This window comes from Rhinatrema bivittatum, chromosome 3 (assembly GCF_901001135.1).
Source record: "Rhinatrema bivittatum chromosome 3, aRhiBiv1.1, whole genome shotgun sequence".
NCBI classification, from domain to species: domain Eukaryota; kingdom Metazoa; phylum Chordata; class Amphibia; order Gymnophiona; family Rhinatrematidae; genus Rhinatrema; species Rhinatrema bivittatum.
Window position 1 is genome coordinate 76419911 of NC_042617.1, and position 15931 is coordinate 76435841.

General features: G+C 41.6%; 1 protein-coding gene across 2 annotated transcripts in view; it reads left to right on the forward strand.

Annotated features, from left to right (window-relative positions):
* Positions 1-15931, forward strand: part of PPP1R21 (protein phosphatase 1 regulatory subunit 21) — a 188354-nt gene that overhangs the window by 96477 nt on the left and 75946 nt on the right. For both annotated transcript variants that reach the window (XM_029593392.1, XM_029593391.1), the window contains exons 14-16: positions 9528-9655; positions 11183-11335; positions 12988-13080. In XM_029593392.1, coding sequence (XP_029449252.1) covers positions 9528-9655; positions 11183-11335; positions 12988-13080 — 374 coding nt within the window. The remainder of the gene's footprint in view (positions 1-9527; positions 9656-11182; positions 11336-12987; positions 13081-15931) is intronic.

The window sequence follows — 15931 nt, forward strand, 5'->3', positions numbered from 1 at the left end:
GGTTGCAGTGAATGTTCACATGGGTACTCTTCCTTACTGCTCTCCACTCTATTGAAAAGCTCATAGGAGGTCTTCCTCTTTGGGGTATGTTTGGGTCTGATTTGAGGCAGTTTCTTCATGGCAAGCAGGTATTTCTATCATTTTAGCCTTTCTTCAGCTGAGTCTGGATACGTGTTTGTCATTGAATTCTCTAAAGCAGGGTTTCCCAAACCTGTCCTGGGGACCCCACAGCCAGTCTGGTTTTCAGGATATCCACCATGAAAATGCATGAGATACATTTGTATATACTGAGTCTCCATGGTATGCAAATTTATCTCATGCATATTCATGGTGGATACCCTGAAAACCCGACTGGCTGTGGGGTCTCCAGGACAGGTTTGGGAAGCTCTGCTCTAAAGGTTCAGGTAGCTACAATCTGTTATTGGGGTAGAGTGCAAGTGGTATTTGTGCTTTCCATCCTAATGTTGCTTGTTTCCTTCAAAGAGTAAAGAGGCTATGTTCCCCTGCCCAAGACCAGTAGTTCCTCAGTGGGACTTCACTTTAGTTCTCAGGCCTCCAAAGATATATCTCTCTAAAGGTGGTATTTCTAGTTGCAGTCTGTTCATCTAGGTGAATTTCTGAGCTTCAGGCCCTGTCCTATATGGATTCATTTCTGATGGTTTTTACAGATTTGGTGTCTGACTGGTGCCATCTTTCTTGTCAAAGGTGCCAAACCAGGACCATAGGGTCCAGATATCTTTCTGATGAACTTTGGCAGTTTCTTTTCTGGTGATCTCAGTATGATCAAATATATGATCTTTAGGCTGAAAGGCGGGATATAAATCAGAATTTTAAAAAAAGTCCCCCTTGCTAGCTAATGTAAAATCTAACATCATGTGCTTTTGTAATACCATAGTTATTGCTGTCATCTTGACAGTAATGTTTTCTAACGTTTCAGTAGTTTCATTGCTAACTTTGTCAAGTATATTTGTCAGCAATCTGTTTTCCTTAGTGGTATGGGCCAAGCCATAATTGGGGAAAACAATGGCCCAGTTTCATGTACATTTCTTATTCTCCCACATGTGGTTTGTTGAAATGAATTTGGTGGTGTAAAATATATTTTATAAGGGCATCCATGCCTGATGTAGTTTTTTTAGATGATAAATCTATACATACTTAATCTTAAGTTTGTGTGTGTTTTGAATATTTTGTACTGACAGCTTTTTTGTTTTTTTCTTTGTACTTTAAAAACTGTATTCTATAACGTTTGTATATTTTGAGTATCCTTTCTTATTCTTCCCAAAGGCAGATCAACAAGGTGATCTTATTGCTGGTATAATGTAATCCAGGAACTACCTGACTGGTTCACAGGTAACCATCAGTATGCACTGTCAGCCCAAATATATAATAAATCCCTTGGGAGGTGTGGAGTCTGTTTGCCATATCTGGGTGTCCATAAAAGATTTGGTTATACAAAGAGCAGATTCTCCTTTCCTCAGTTAAATTATACTTGCTTCTGCCATTGTTTTCTTGACACACCAGACCTGTAGCAGGGAAAATTAACTTAATATAAACTATCGGGGTCAGATCAGTATCCATGTCCCAAGACTGATTCCCTCCTGAACTCAGGATCCATGGGAAGGTATAAGCCTAGAATGCCTATGGAATGGGAGCCATGGATATTCTCCTGTTTGGAATGAGGGGCATGTCTGCAGACCCAGCAATTGGTTTTATTCAAATCTTTAGCATATTGGTGTAGATATTACTCCCTTGACAGAGTAATCCCCCACAGTCCCACCGCACAGAGTGACCACTAGAATTCTTAGGCTGCTGTAGTGACAAATCATCTCCGGGAAAATACACTTTGGTAAGGGAGAGGTTACTAGCACAGTCAATGTACATTAGCCGGAAGGCTTTTATTAAAAAAAACAAACAAACAAAAAAAACAAAACCCCAGATGACAAATGCATTGACTCTCCCTTTGGGTAATGCGGTTATGAATGCTGTCCTTGTACTGATTCGAGGTAGCCCTGGAGGCAGTAGCTAAATTTATGGAGGCATCTAGAATCTATGTAGTCTTCTTGCAGTGTGATGCATGGATCCACATCTGGAGACCATAGCATGTTATAGTAATGTAAGTTGTAAGAAGGCTCTTCCAGTGGGGTTCCAGTAAAGGCTTCTGTAGATGGGCTTTAACATACATCTAGTCTCCTGGCTGTAAGGAATGGCATTGCTCCTCTGGTTCCTTGGAAAAAATAGCCTGAACTTTTGAGTGAAATGCTTTAACAGTGCTTTACAGTAGCTCAAGATGGTATCATCAGTCAAATGGGCATCAGCTAATTGAGCAGGGATGGGAGGTGGTGATGGCAGTCTCTTGGTCTGCCCATAGTATTTTGATTTGGGCTCAGTCCAGTGTTCTGTTTGACACAGATATCATGCTCATAAGTGCTAGAGAGGAGGGCATTTGGCCACAACCAGTTTCAGCACACATTTTGGCCACCATCTTCAAAACACAATTGTAGTTCCACTAAGCCGGAGGTGTATGGGTGATGAGAGCAATGAAAGCTTTGACTTTTAACAGAGGTAGTGGTACTCATTCAACAGGTCAGATAAAAGAAATTTGCAAGACCTTAAAGATCCAGCACAGTTGTATCAAAGCAGGGAATAAATTCTTACTTTCTTACTGACTGGTGGTGTTTGCTTTTTGCACATAGATATGCTTCAATTTATCCTGAATGCATGCATATAAAAAGCAGAACACATTCATAAATACATTTTATCATCTTAATGTCAGCTTGAATATTTACAAAGAGTCCCATTGCAGGGTGTGTGCTACCCTTTGGATCTTTATTAATTTGCCAACATTGTGGGCTTGACAAATAGGGCAGGTGAGCCACTGAAGGGAAATTTGGTGCAAACCAAGCCTATCAGCAGCTGTCGCCCCCCCTTACCCCTTTTGTTTGTGTGCCACACTGTGATGCAGGTGAGCAAGATGAGGGAGCAAAACCATTGGTGTAACTTGGCAGCCATCCAGTCATTGTCAAAGGTGGTCTGGGTGCAAAAGGCACTCTGCCAGTCTCCTTGAAGGCTTTCCTAATTCTGGAGCCTGATCTTGGAGGAGAGCACCATCATTAAGGGTTGTCAAAGGAGACTGGTTAGTTGAGATGGACAAGAGCACTGGTGGGGGCCTGAGGTGCAAAAATAGCTGCAACCTTGGCTGCAGAGTCTGCCTAGGCATATTCACACGTAGCATTGTCATATGGTTTTTGTTCAGCAATGCATTTAGCAACAGCGGAGGGCAGTAGAAAAGCATTTAGGATATTGAAGAGGTAAGGATCATTTCTAATCTGGGTACCTCCTCAAACCGAATATTCCACACTTGTCTATACTCCTGTACAACTCTAAATGCATAATGACAGTCTGTGTAAATGATAATAGACTTATTTTTGGATAGAGTACATGCTCTAACTAGGGCAATGAGTTCTGCAACTTGAGCAGAGAAGACAAAGGAGGTAGTAACTCTCAAAAATATGTTGTGAACAGACAGCATAGCCTGCAACCATTGAACCTGACTCATCCATGAAAGAACATGGGGTGTCTGGTAGGTCAATATGAGGCATAATGAGATGACCAGTTGTCGGGATACAATAATGGCAATCAGTTTCCATGAGAGTGGGGAAGCGAGGAAGTAGGGTTCAAGATTGGGTACCTTGTGAGGGTGATGTTTCCCGCAGACAATAGGATCTCATACTTGATTAGCCTAGCATTTTGACAAATGAGTTTGGATTTTTTTTTTCTTTCAGTAGTGCTGCTATGGCGTGAGGAACAGCAACAGTCGGGAGAGAGACTAGAATAAGAGGAAGAAAGCTCATATAAAACAAATTAATTTATTTGTAAATCAAATCACAATGTATATAAACAACTGATTGCTTCTAACTAAAAAGGATTCAATACCCTATCTAGTTAAACCTTTAAGTTTCCAGCATAGAATACTCTTTTCGGTTGAGAGAAATCTTTAAAACTACAAGGGACTGTATTTAAATTTCACTATTTTAATTCAAATCTAATATCTGTTCAGGTTTAAATACTAAATTTTACATAGTCCCTTAAAGATTTGTTTAGTTTGATATCTGGCACTATATTTTACATGTAATAAAGCTTGTTCTTTTTGAACGCACACTGTTTTTGTTTTTGTGTGGAAGTATTACTTCCTGTTGACTTTAAAAGTGTCCAGTGTTCAATAAACTAACCCCTTCTATAGTAAGGTCAATTACTGATGTGGAAAGGTCTTCATAATAGGCACTACCAGTCTATTGGACTTTCACTTGCCTTCTCTATAATTCTGTTTTGGTGTCACAAAATATAATTTTGATCAAAATTTTATGCAATTAAAACACCTTTAAGTTGTGTTTTTTTTCTTTGAAGTCCTTTAATGTCTCTTCAGTGGTGTCCTGGTTTTCCCAATGACTTAGTTCAGATTTTGAGTGTATATATATATATATATATATATATATATATATATATATATATATATATATATATATCTATATATATATATATATATATATATATATATATAGTGCTATAAACCGGCTTTGTTCCTGGGTGTCTGTGCGTCTTATGGAGCAAATTATGGGAGGGCATACAATTCTTTTGGGTCCCCATTTCATTTTCGAGTCTGGGGAGGGCCATTTCTGTCCACTCCCTGGATCAGAAAATGTTTATCGTTCTCTTTGTTGGGGAAAAAACAAAACAAAAAACCCCATCCCAACCCTTTAAAGTTAGTTAACTACAACCCCCCCCAAGACTTGCCAAAAGTCCCTGTTGGTCCTGGAGCGATCTCCTGCACTCGGGCCATCGGCTGCCATTATTCAAAATGGTGCCGATAGCCTTTGCCCTTACTATGTCACAGGGGCTACTGGTGCCATTGGTCTGCCCCTGTCACATGGATAGCCGTCCATTGCTCCTACCATATGACAGGGGCTGCCCAATGGCACCAGTAGCCCCTGTGACATAGTAAGGGCAAAGGCTATCGGCGCCATTTTGAATACTGGCAGCCGACGGCCCGAGTGCAGGAGATCGCTCCGGGACCAACAGGGACTTTTGGAAAGTCTGGGGGAGGGGGGGGGGGGGGGTGTAGTTAATTAACTTTAAAGGGTTGGGATGTTTTTTGTTTTTGTTTTTTATATTCGCTCCATAAGAGAGACAGACATTTTCCCCCCACTTTTTGGGGAAAAAGTGCATCTTATGGAACAAAAATATGGTATATCTTCAACGGAATTTCATTTTCCGTGTACAATCTTCAGATTTTTTGCTTCACATCTTTTAACTTTCAATGATAAAAACTTTGTATAAAGGAGTAAAACTTAGCAGAAAAACATTAGGAGGGTAACAGAGTCTGTCACTTATCTGAGATCACTGCTGAAAGTTCTATACCCTGTGGTCAGACTGTTAGTTGAAGAGAACGCCAGCATTAATCCATATCTGAGAACTGTCCTCTGAGTTATAAAGTTATATGCTTAACTCCCAAGGGAGGGAAAGTTTTTTAGCAGGAAGACAGAGGAAGTAAAATGGGAGCGAAGAGAGATGACAGATGTCTATGCTGGAAATGTAGCCAGCTTTTGGTGTGTGTAACCTCACAGGGCACTGTGATTGAGGGGGTACCATAGCCCAAAGAAGCACAGCAGTGCTGCAGCGGACTTTATCCTGCTGCAGCCCTTAGAGAGGGGTAGGCCTTGGGAGTATGTGTGTGATTAAGAGATTGTGTTGTAAATAGGTTATTGCATGCACTCATGAACACACGTGCGCACACAGTGGGTGTGTGTGAGAGCATAGGTGTGTGTATGAGAGAGGGGAGTGTGTGAGAGAGCCTGTGTGTGGGAGGGAGGCCTGCATATGTCAGAGGAGTGAGTAGATGTTAAGTGTGTGTGTGTGTGTGAGAGAGGATAAAATCTGTGTGGTGCCCCTCCTTCAATCCATGGCAATGTCAGGTTGCCTGGAAATAAAATAAAATCCCAGGAATGGAGAGCAGGAGATTTTTTAATCCTTACTAGTTTAAATTATTTGGATGGTGGTTTCTGCTATTTTGAAATGTTTTTGTTTTTTTGGGAAATTTCTAACATTTTTAAACAATGGTCTATTCATTGTTTGAGAAATGTATTTTTTAGTATGATTGTACTATTATGATTCATGATTTATATTTCTTGATTTTATTTGTTTTATGAGGCATGGTAATGCTGCATTGCATACAGCATCTGTCTGCTTGTGATTTCCAGTTCAGTTTTTGTCTGCCCATTTCTATTTAATCTTTATGGAATCTTCGTTCTGTATTTGTCTCCAGTAGTTAATTGATACCTGCTATCAGTGAGGAGTTAAATATCATCTGAATAAGATCTTGTATCCATTTTTTAAAATAGCTGTCAGATGATTTTTAAAATTTTTTGCTTTGTAGCTAAAACTGGTCAGGGCTTTGCATATAGTGCCCTTAGTTTTTCTTGTTATGTCTTATAGCCAAGTTGCCAGATATAGTTAGGCCAAGGTAGTCTAGGGGTATGCTCTACTTCTTGGTTATTTAGACAAAAGTAGAAATTTTTGTTGGAGACTTTTTTGTCTCAGTTCTGTTGCTAGTATGATCCAGGGATACATGATTGATAGAAACTGAAAAAATGTCTCTCTATTCTGTAGGTGTAGTATTTCTATATCTAGAGCAGGGGTTCTCAGCCCCATCCTTGGGATACAACCCAGCCAGTTAGGGTTTCAGGATATCCACAATGAATATGCATGAGATTGATTTGCATGCTTAGCCCCATTTTATACAAATCGATGACATGCATATTCATTGTGGATATTTTGAAAATTTGGATAGGTGTCCCAAGGACTGGATTTAGAATCCCTGATCTAGAGGATATTTATTTCTAAGGCCAGCACTGGCATGGTGGCTGGGGAGTGAGGAGAGTGCCACTGCTACTAATACATGTCAGTCTGGGAGGGAGGTTTGTTTGCCCTTCTCTCTCCCTCTCCAGTGTAACTTCCTTACTCTTCCTCTCTGAGGAGCAGGGATTAGTTGGGGGAGGGGACGCTGGTTAGCTTAGAGCTGCCCTGAATGTGGATTCATGCATCCTTCCCAAAATGGTAGAAAGACAGCTTCTAACTGGCCAATGCAATATGACATGTGGTAAATGGGAGCTTGTATTGAGCGCCTCTTTTCCTAATACCTGCACAAACACCTCTCCTAGGCGCCCGATGCAGTATTTATAATGAGCTTCTGCACTAGAAAAGCTGCGCTGGGGATCAATAGTGCGTCCCTAGCACTGTGCATTGGGCATCCAGGAAAAGGTGGCGCGTGGGTAAGGAAAACATACTCAATATGAGTGTCTGTTTCCTTGTCTCGCAAAAGAAGAGCTGGCTTGTGAAATCTCCTGCAATGACAAAGAGCAGCCGTGCTCAGAACAGGGAACGGAGTTGCAGGTAGCCCCATGCGGCAAAGATTTCAGCTTCCTAACATTGGCTGATATCACCTGAGGCTATCCGTTGAGTACTGTAGCCTCGCAAAATTTAAACATTTTTACAGCAAGCTTAAAACTTTGCACCTGATTCTGCTGCTAACAGGAAGCCAATGCAGTTAACGCAGTACTGGGATAATCTGATCTCTTTGGGTTTTACCAATCGGAGACAGCCAGTAGGAGGAAGCAGAAAATAGCCACTCAGCTAACAGGCCCTTGACTCTCTGTATGACTTAACGCCAGCTCGGGGCTGGTGTTTAATTTTCCGTGTTGACAAGGGTGCGTTAGCCAAGTGGTGATTTTCTGCATCGGGGGGGGGGGGGGGGTGGGGGTGTAACAGCTAATAATTGCCTTATCTAAATGGCATTTTCACGTGATGAGCAGTATTAGCTATGCGTGAGTTTGGATGCATGTTTCAGATGTGCTAAACCCCTTATTGCATCACAGGTTAGCCTATTGCTTCCACAACACGTGTCCAATCGCTCGTTAAGCTGTACGTTAGGGGCCAATGCAATAAAGGGCGCTTAGCCTAAGAGTAGGGCATCCAGTAATTCTCACACAGAAACATACACCGTTAACACTGAGTCAATCAGGAGGCAGGCTTTACGTGTACCTCGCAGTCCTGGTGGCACACAATTTCTTTGTAATAAGACAGAACAAGAGACCAATTAACACTATAATAGCCAAATACAGTAAAACATCCTCTGATCAACAAATATTTTATTTCAATCAGACAAAGTATAAAACAGGTAACTGTCACCCATCAAGATAGCTGTCCCATTCAGTCTAAGCAATTTTGCAACCCTTTCACTCAAGGTCTCTGAAGAGGTAAATCATTTAATCTAAATCAAGTTCCTTATAAAGGAAACAGTTGTTTTTGGGTTTTTTTTAAGGATCATCCCTAGTATATCAATTACATTTTTCTAAAAAAAAAAACAAAAACAAAACCCTGCAGGATTTCTGACCATAATGCATGTGCATGTAATGGGCTGGTGTTTTTGGTGGGCATAGGACCTCCTTGGTGCCACTAGTCCCTCTTCCTTACTTCACATGGGACTTTCACACAGATACGACTTACTCAGGAGATTAACAGGATTTGCAGAGGGAGATGCTGGACAGTATCCCAGCTAATGCCCAGGACCGGACTCTGATGTTCTAACCAAAAGTAGTGTCAGATAAGATCCAAGGACAAGAACCTGATACACTGATCACTTCAGCAGAGCTCCCCACCTCCTTCCATCACTGCAGGTTTAGGGATCGCTAGAGTTACAGCAAGGAAATGGGGAAGGAAGAGGTGATTTTTCATGCTACTGAGGTCTACACAGTGCTTTCAGAGTCTACTGAGGTCTACACAGTGCTTTCAGAGTTGTCTTGGTGTGACTGCCCATTGCTTCAGCATTCATGGCCTTTTAAACTGTTTTGTTAATAGTCACAGTAAAGAAGATTAACATGATTTAAGTCATGTGGATGCATATCACCTTTAGTTTTTTTGTTTTCTGCAATCTGTCAAATATTTTGTTAACGACGCACACTAGAAATTAGGAAGGAATGGCAAAATCTAACAAGTTAGGAGGATAGTCCCTTTTTTTTTTTTTTTTTTTTAAATTTTCTCAAGGCGCTTTGTTTTGGCAGAAACTCCCACGTAGGCTGGTCCTATGGCTCAGGCTGCAGCGCAGAGGATCTAGATTTGAATCCTCCGTCCGGTGAGGACCCTTTGAGCCTGGGTGTGCTGTCAGGAGGGAGGGGGATATGGCTACCACTACAATGGCAGCTGCCTCTTGCCAGTCATCAGTGGTGAGCGGGTGCCTTGGAGAGATGCCCCAGGGCCAGCAAGGTGCTCCTGGGCACCCAGGCACGACTCGGGGGCAGGGCAGCCAACACTGAAAATAGCAGGGGTAAAAAATAATTTTGAAAACTTATTGTACTAAGCTCAAAATTCTAGGGCAAAAAATTCAACATATGAGAGAAGGGGAATGTTTGTCTAATTCTCTTAAAAAAAAAAAAGTAAAAATGCTTCAACTTCTGTGAATTTTTTTGTCTTTTTAGACATTTCCAAGCACTACAGTCAGAAAGCTGCCTTAGAACAGGAGCTTCCTACAGCCACAGAGAAGCTTAGAACAACTAATGACTGCATCTTATCTTCTGTAGTTGCTTTAACAAATGGAACAGGCAAGGTAACTCTGATTTATTCTGTATGGTTACATGTCTGACTTGTGCTGGATGTTAGTCAATGTTTGTGCAGTGGATTGTAGATTGCTGCAGTACATTCCTAGGCCTGCAGCTGCTGAGACATGGGTTTTCTTTCCCAAGGCCATTTGCTTTGGCAGTTCCAGAGGTGTTTGGGGGGAGGCTGCAGGTATCCCCAGCTTTGAAGGAGACGGCACTATTGTTAATGTACACCTCAGATTTTCAAACCTTGTGATCCCTGGCACCAGCTGTAAATGACTGGGCACGTATGTCTGGCACTCTGAAGTTCTATGTTCAACATTGTTATGCCAGTTCTTCCTGTGATTTATGGAACTAAAACTTTATGGTGACTAGTTCTAGCTTTTTTTTGTTTTTTCTCTTTTTGCTCAGTGTTTTCTTCTTACTCCTTCATCCTTCCAGCTCAGTCGGGACCACCCTCTTTTGGGCTATGGAGTCAGGAGTCTTCATTCGAAAAGGAGTTGTCTTTTTTTTCCTGTATTTTATATCCTCTCCCATCTTATTTAGCCTAACCATTGCATCAGCAGTCCTCAACTAGTATCCATGCATCTAGGCTCCTTCCAGAATGCTGTGATTATGGGCCCTAAATCCAGCCAATAGATGTCACCATTGGTTGATGAGTAGGAGGTGTAAACACCACTTCTGCAGCACCTCCAGCCTCCCAGCTGGGCCAATGAACAGAACTCTTGAACCAAGAATGGTATACAGATCCTCTACGTAGTAGTGCATAGCGCTTCCACTGAACCACAGAGTCAGCTCCAAGTTATAGTTCTGAGCAAGTTTTTATTATCTAAAAGCAGTGTGGTTGGTTGTTATTTCTGTGTAAATGTATTGGCTTTAGAGTAGATATCCCTTATAGTCACCCAGACATGGAAGCAGGGAATAAATCATGACTGGTAAGATGGGTGAAATGAAGCCACCCATGAGGGCAGCAATCCCTACCCTGCCACATCTCTTATGCTTTTAAAATGGCATTGTAATTCCAAAATCAAAATGTTTAACATGACTACATGAAGACTAATAATTTTATTCCTTTTTTTTTTCATGGAACTGTTTCATGTAATTAAGAATGATAAATGTTTGGGAATAGATCATTTCTTTGTAGTACCCTTTGGTTCAAACTGAATTGAAACTTCTGCTTAGTTTACCTATTAATGAAAAAAAGCAAAACCAAATTATAGCAGAGTGAATGTGTTACATGTTTGCATTTGATCTGTGTTTATAAACTGTTTTATACATGCATGTATTGGATACTTAGTATCCCAATTTTTCACTCAAACTCATGATTATTCAATTATTTCTGTGTGTGTATACCTGACTAGTTAATCAGCAAAGAACTATTCTATTTGCAGCTTAATCTGTTCCATGATTAGGCTTCAGTTTCATTTCTACTACGGTATTTGTGGGATGGAGGATCCTTCTAACCTGCCTTCCTTTGTGTTTCGGCTTTGGTTAATCTGTGGCCTTTATCTTTGATCTGACTTTGTCACCTTTAGATTGCAACTTTCTTCAGCAACAACCTTGAATACTTCACGGTTTCTTTGAGCTATGGTCCTAAGGGGGGAGCAGAGTTCATTCACCCCCTCTTGGCTGCCTGCATGCTACAGAACAAGGGAAAAGCAGTCGCATACATGAAAGCGCTGAAGAAGGTGTGTAAAACCATGGAGCATGTTTTTGGTGAGGTGACAAGCTGTTTTGAGTGACTTAGCTGTAGTAGTACAATGCTCTAGAGGTCTTCAGCTTAAACTGATTTGCTGAAGTCTGCAAGAGAGCTCAGGCTGAACAAGGACATTAATATGCTTAAAGCAAGAATTGCTTATGATTATTGGGGGGGAGGTAAGGTTAATCGTCTACTAAGCGACATGCCCATCTACATTTGAATAGTAAGCAAAATTAGCAGCACGTTGGTCTTATTTTAAAGTACCTGGTTTGGAATGAGTTTAGATGTACGTTGTATTCTAACTCCCTTCTTCCGGCAGCTGTTTGTGACCTTTGGAGCTGAATCCCTAATGGGGGAGAAACTGCAATGGTTTTCAAATAGTGCAGAGTTGTGCTTTTTTGGCGCTGGGTATTGCTGTTTATTCCTACACCTGAGTAATCAAGTACTTTTTAAACATGAAGGTGAATTTTAAAAGCTGGGTGCATGCCAAAATTGGGAGATGTGCATGAAGGACATGCATGTGTTCACCTGATTTTTAAAATCTGCTCACGTGCGTGCACAAGTCCTGTTGCATGAATATCTCACATCCGACAAAAAAGGGGTGAAATGTGGGAGTTCCAGGGTGGGGCCAAGAGATGTGCATTCAAGTACCTACCCACATGGACACTTGTCCAGGTATACTTGAGTGTAAAGTTACTTCTGCTATGGAGGAGGTATAAGTCTCATTAAAAAAAACCTATTTCCAGGTGTTTGAGGAGTCTGGGTTAAGTTGGGGAGAGCTAAAGAACAGGGAGGTTTGGAGGACCCAGCTGTACACTGGATGAACTGGTGAAACTAGTCATGGTGTGGTGGTATGCCTGTTATAAAATTCCCTCACGTGGCTCAAACCCGATTTTAGGCGGTAGTGTGCAAGCTTAAACTTAGGCGCACAAGTACGTGCACCAGGGCTGTTTTAGAACATGTGCACAAGATATAAAATTGCTATGTATCTGGCCACATGCCCACATACCTGAATATGTGCACCTGCGAACTCATTTGAAAATTGCTGACATGCTATAATAACTTATGAACCTTTTATCTATATTTTTCCTTGCAATCTCGGGTTTTGCTTCTCTGCAGCACTCATATAAAAATACTCAGCCCGAGTGCTGAGCAGGGCATCAGACGGGGGCCAGGGAAAACAGACAGGCATGCCTGGTCATGTGGTATCTAAGAGCTGAAAAGGAAAATACAGGGTGCGAAGATAGAGGCATGTTTCAAACAAATGGAGCAGGAGATATTCAGAATTGTCACTTGACATAAAATATGTTGAGGAATGTGAAGCTGAGGGAAAGAGGAACAGTTCAAAAAAGAGAGGGATGTCTGAATTGAGAAACCTGTAGAGAGGCTGGTACCTTACTTTAGTGACTGTACTTTCCCTTTATTCCTTTGGCCAAAAGAATACATTTCATTTATTTTTCATGTATTTAGATTGATTTATCACCCTTCCAGTAGAGCCCAGAGTGATTTACAACTGTTAAAGTAAACCAATATTACATTTAACAAACAAGATAAAATAGGCACATGGGAACACATTCTAGTTTTTAAAAATGATTATCTGGTAAGAACATGAACACACATAACTGGCTCTTCATATTACAGCCCTGTCCAGAATCGGTGCCTTATGAAGAGGCTTTGGCAAATCGAAGAGTTCTTCTGAGTTCCACTGAGAGCAGGGAAGGTCTTGCACAACAGGTAAGAGGCATTTTATGTCAGACTAGTGTATGCGCATAAACTGGACACAGGGGATTCCACTGCTGCCAGTTGGAAACTTGTGAGTAGTAGTGCCAGTTGTACATTTGTGTATCTCTTGAAACCATTTGCAACTCAGTTGAAGTCTTTATAGCTAGCACTGCTGCTCACAAGTTCCAAACCTGTTCTCATTCCACCACTTTGTACTGTATGTGTGTATCACCAAATTAATTCAGATGAAATGTAGTTTCTACTCCTTTTGTACTGCCAAATAACACACACACAGATTGTAAGAGACACATGTGACACACACTGCTCAAAGTTGAGACTCAAAAACATCCTTGATCCACTCCTGGTCCTAAGCATTAAGTAATAGTATTTAAATAGTATGACCATCATATCTTATAACCACCAATGACATGTTGGTTGTGTGTCTTAGATCCAGATATGGCATCAAAAGTTATAATCATGGGTTGCATCTCTTTTTGAGAATTTTCTTTTTGCAGTTAAAAGCAATTATCTAAAGAAGGAGATATGCAACCATCTGAAGATGGTGAATAGTTCCATATGCCCCAACACTAAATCAGTGTTTCAAAATGGCAATTTTTGCATCGGGAAAATAGCTATTCCTTTAGTTAATATTGCAGTTCCTGGTAACATGAATAATCTCTTCTGTAGATGAATGAGATCAAGGGTAAAAAGTAGATAGAATTCTATTTTGATTTATATGAAATTCTGAGATTACTTTGGGTAAGAACTTGGGATGAGTGCGTAACATTTACACAATAATCATAAAATTGCATGTAGGGGTAATGGATTACCAATATGTAGTTCGCTTTCTCAGTGTGCTGAAGCTGTGGCACTGAGAGAGAATATTCCAGGTTCCATATGTGATGATAGTTTGAAGTGGTTTGAATGGAGGATGCATTAATGTATTCATAGTTGAGAATGTAACTAATTAGACTAAGTAGGCTTGACTGACCTTTCAGCGATATTGGCTGTTTTAATAGTTATGCTAGACATTACAGTGAACATATAAATAGTTGTGGTTCAATTGAAATATTTTTTTATGTGAATTGTGTATTAAATGGATATTTATTATAAATTTTATTATACAGTGCACTCATGTAATAAACTCAAGAGCAAACATGATGTTAAACTTGTGCATGAATTGGCAGTTGGTGTGGGAAGATGTATGTGAAAGGGGTAGATTGAAGTGGAGGAGATGAAGTTGAGGGAGGGGGAATTCAGAGCATAGTGATGGTGAAAGAGGCAAACTGCAAGCCAAGAGCAAAAAATTAGAAATGAGGCACTTGCTTACATGGCTTGAATAACAGGACTTAGGTGGCACTCATGCCTCTGTACAGGGACTTGAAATACTGGAGTTTGTTTTAACTTTATCTCGTCTGAGAAGAGAGCATGAATAATAAAGGAACAGGAGTCCCTGTACTGTTGGAGGAGGGTGGGCAAGGAGGAGGGACTGGTGATGCTGGAATCAGTGTACTGCTGCTATTAAGGGGTGTGAACGAGAGGGAGGGACTGGTGATGCTGGAATCTGTGTACTGCTGCTATTAAGGGGTGTGAACGAGAGGGAGGGACTGGTGATGCTGGAATCGGTGTACTGCTGCTATTAAGGGGTGTGAACGAGAGGGAGGGACTGGTGATGCTGGAATCGGTGTACTGCTGCTATTAAGGGGTGTGAACGAGAGGGAGGGACTGGTGATGCTGGAATCGGTGTACTGCTGCTATTAAGGGGTGTGAACGAGAGGGAGGGACTGGTGATGCTGGAATCAGTGTACTGCTGCTATTAAGGGGTGTGAACGAGAGGGAGGGACTGGTGATGCTGAAGCCATTGTATTGATGTTGGCCGGAAAGTGAGGGCAAGGAAGGACAGATTTGGCTGCAGTTGCAGTATGGATGTTGGCAGAATATGGTGTAGGCGACTAGTGATGGAGTACTTTCTCAACAAAAGTCAAGTGCTTTTGGACCTTGAACATACAATATCTCTGTATGTATAACTACCATATCCATATATTTTAAGGATTTTGTTAAACTTTAAAAGATAGCGCTAATGAAAATGCAAACCAATATGTGCTAAACCTGATTGTGACACTGTGAGTTCTCCTAGGACAAGCAGGTACCAATTCCTTTGGACGAAGGCAGAACACCTAGGGCCCCCATCCCCTATGGATTACAGTGAGGATAAAGCCCCATTTGACCTGTGGTAGGATGTCTCTGTGGAATCCTCCTTCAAGGACTCAGAGGGTCCGCCCCTCAGAGTAGTCTCCTCCAGAGGAGAGAAAGAGGTCTTCAGCAGAAGTCCTGACCATTGCAGGCTTTGTGCAGGCGAATGCTGAGGCCATCCCTTTTCAGTTAATGACAGAGGAGGGCACCAGGCACGAAATGATGGAAATCCTCCAATTTGTGGAAGCTCCTAAAGAGATCAAGGCAGTCCTGTTAAACAAGATCTTTAAGGAGTTGCTGCTGAGGATCTGGGAACTCCCCCTCAGTGTCTCCCATAAACAGGAAGGCAGATGGGTTTACCTCATCCAACAGGCTACTGGATTCGAAAAGCGTCAGCTGGCACACCAGTCAGTGGTGGTCGAATCTGCTCTCAGGAGGGCCAAGCGCTCTCGAACCCATACCTCAGCGCTCCCAGGGAAGGATCATAGAAGGATGTACGCTCTTGGGAGTAAGGTCTTTCAAGGGGCTGTACTTATTGTTTGCATCGCTGCCTACCAGCTCTATATGAACCAATACTCGGGCAGTCTCTGGAAGCAGGTACAGAAGACAGCTGAGTAGCTGCCTCATCAGCAAGACACCTTAGCAGTGGTGCTTCAGGGCCTGGAGAATG